Raw genomic sequence first — 2,500 nt, 5'->3', positions numbered from 1 at the left:
TTATTTTCAACAAAAGCAATGTGTTGGAAATAACACAAACTGTGTTGTCCCTATCTGGACACAGAGATGTATTGTTTTCAGCACATTCATTTTAAGAGTGTAGTACTGGCAGAAGAAAGGCCATTGTTTTGTTTTTTTCTCTGTCACAATGCTGTCTGTATGGTTCACTAAGGTCAAGGAGGCTGGCATAACAGGTAACAAGGGACAGGGGACAGAGAGAGGGGGAAGAGAGAGGGAGCAGAGAGAGGGAGAGAGAGTGAAAAGATGTAGGGAGAGAAAGGTAGAGTGTGGAAACAGTTGATACTAGTAATTGGTGTGAGGAAAGCAGTTAAGGAGCTCAGCAGCAAAGCAGCCAAGTCCCCCACTGTGTTCATACCTCTTCTTACTCATCATGTTATTTTGGAGTTTGGATTTGAGCGAGCGAGCGAGAGAAAGAAGGATGTGAATGTGACGAGGGCTGGTTCTTAGTATACTCATTCTTTTAGTACATCCTTCATTTCCTCATTTTCCTTGTCAATAGAGATGTGATTTTCCTCATTTAGTTTGATGCCTGAGTGGGTTTCAAACCACCTTTGTGTCGTGAATGTTTATTGCCTTGAAGCTTTGAGAATCTGTTTTCCATTCACAATGATGATGATGCAAGTTGCAGTACCCTGGGGTAAAGAAAGCTGTTTTCCACTGTTGTTGATGTTGTTGTTGTTCTGGTGGATTGCCAATAGTCTCGCCAGCAAACGCTGGACATCCTTGAGCGAACATACCCTCAAGGTGCAGAAATTTTGCAAGAGATCATAATTTTCCCATCTCCTTAGTGTCTCTTTATTCTCACTCTCTCTCTCTCTCTCTCGTGTGCTCTCATTCTCTCTTTCTCTTTCTCTTCTTTTTCTTTCTCTTTCCCTTTCACTTTCTCCCTCTCTCTCTCGGTCTGTGTGTGTGTGTGTGTGTGTATGTGTTTGTGAGCACATTTATATGTGTGTGTGTGTGTCTATGTGTGCATGCACACACATGCTTGAATGTTGCATCTTAACCACTCTTTAAAAGTGGACAACTTTTCTTGTGAGCTCTTTAAAAGCAACACAAATGGCTAGGCCGCCATCTTTGAGCCTCCCTTCCTCCCCGTCCGCTCCTTCCTCATAAACAACCCCCCCCCCCCCATCACACTGACAGGCTTTTACATCAGCTCTTTGACAAGATAAAGGCTTGACGCGGGTAATTGCGACGCTAAATGCGTAAACGTAAATGTCCCCCTTAAAATTGTCCCTAGATTACCATCCCACGGCTGCTTTTTGTGTCCTCTCCTTCATAAATAAGGGCAATCTAGGCTGCAAGGGAATGCGAATGCGCTGCCTCTTCCATTAGAACAATTGCAGATTTTTTTTTTTTTTTTTTTGCTTTCTTAAACCCGACACTCTCCCACCCTCTCCCACACATCACTTATGAATGTCTTATGTCCTTCGAGATGACATCAGAAAAAGCTCTATTGCTCATCCACACATGTGTTTTTGCTTTGCGGCGGCCTCTGTCTGTTTTTATGCACCTGTGAACACCTGTGAGCGGCCTTTTGAGACTACACTGTTCCAGTAGGTTCTGAAGGATGCCTGGCTACATGATTAATGCGCTGTGAAACTTTCTGGCAGGCATACAGGTGCCTTTTGGAGCGCTGCCAGAAAAGCATCTGTTCTAATGTTTGTTGGCTCGAGTCATATTGTTGTCACACAATTGCTTGGGACCTGTCCTGTCATAGAGGCCAACCCACACGCTGAGAATGCGGCGCGACACAAGTTCTTCTGCCTCCCCGCCGGTCTCGCGGGGCCAAAACACACACTCTTATCTCTCTTCTGATAAGTCCCATGTGCTGTCCTCACTGAATTCCTCTCTCTCTGGGAACCCTCTCCCTTTTCTATGAATATGTCAGCTCACTAACGGATTCTCCCTCCCTTTCTCCCTCCCACCCCCTCTCTCTCTCTAGCCCTGAATGAGCCCACCATTGACTACGGTTTCCAGAGACTCCAGAAGGTCATCCCCAGACACCCCGGAGATCCAGAACGCCTCCCGAAGGTCTGTCCCTCTTCTCTTCTCTTCTTCTCTTCTTCTCTTCTACTCTTCCCCTCTCCTCTTCTCTTCTCTTCTCTTCTCTTCTCTTCTCCTCTATCTTCACTTATCTTATTTTCTCTTCTCTCTTCTCTTCTCTTTTCTTCTCTCCTCTCCTCGTCTCTCCTCTTCTCTTTTCTTTTCTTCTCCTCTATCTTCACTTATCTTCTTTTCTCTCCTCTCCTCTCCTCTTCACTTCTCTTCTATCCTCAGTTCTCTTCTTTTCTCTTCTCTTCTCCTGTCTTCTCTTCTCTTCTCTTCTCTTCTCTTTATGTGAAGTTTCTGTGGTGATATGATGTCCAGTGTGCCATCTGCCGTGCTGTCCTCTGTTCTCAGTGTCCCTTAGCTGCGAGGTTCCGTGGATGGAGAATATAGCTGTCTAATAGATTTGACACTTTCTGAATCCACTCGA

At 45.2% G+C, this 2,500-nt stretch overlaps 1 protein-coding gene across 3 annotated transcripts in view; it reads left to right on the top strand.

Moving 5' to 3' along the window:
• Positions 1-2,500, top strand: part of LOC134079589 (transcription factor COE1-A) — a 154,872-nt gene that overhangs the window by 129,643 nt on the left and 22,729 nt on the right. For all 3 annotated transcript variants that reach the window (XM_062535685.1, XM_062535683.1, XM_062535684.1), the window contains exon 11: positions 1,967-2,055. In XM_062535685.1, coding sequence (XP_062391669.1) covers positions 1,967-2,055 — 89 coding nt within the window. The remainder of the gene's footprint in view (positions 1-1,966; positions 2,056-2,500) is intronic.

Source organism: Sardina pilchardus, chromosome 5 (genome assembly GCF_963854185.1).
Source record: "Sardina pilchardus chromosome 5, fSarPil1.1, whole genome shotgun sequence".
In the NCBI taxonomy this organism is placed as follows: Eukaryota; Metazoa; Chordata; class Actinopteri; order Clupeiformes; family Clupeidae; genus Sardina; species Sardina pilchardus.
This window is presented reverse-complemented; position numbering and strand designations above follow the sequence as displayed.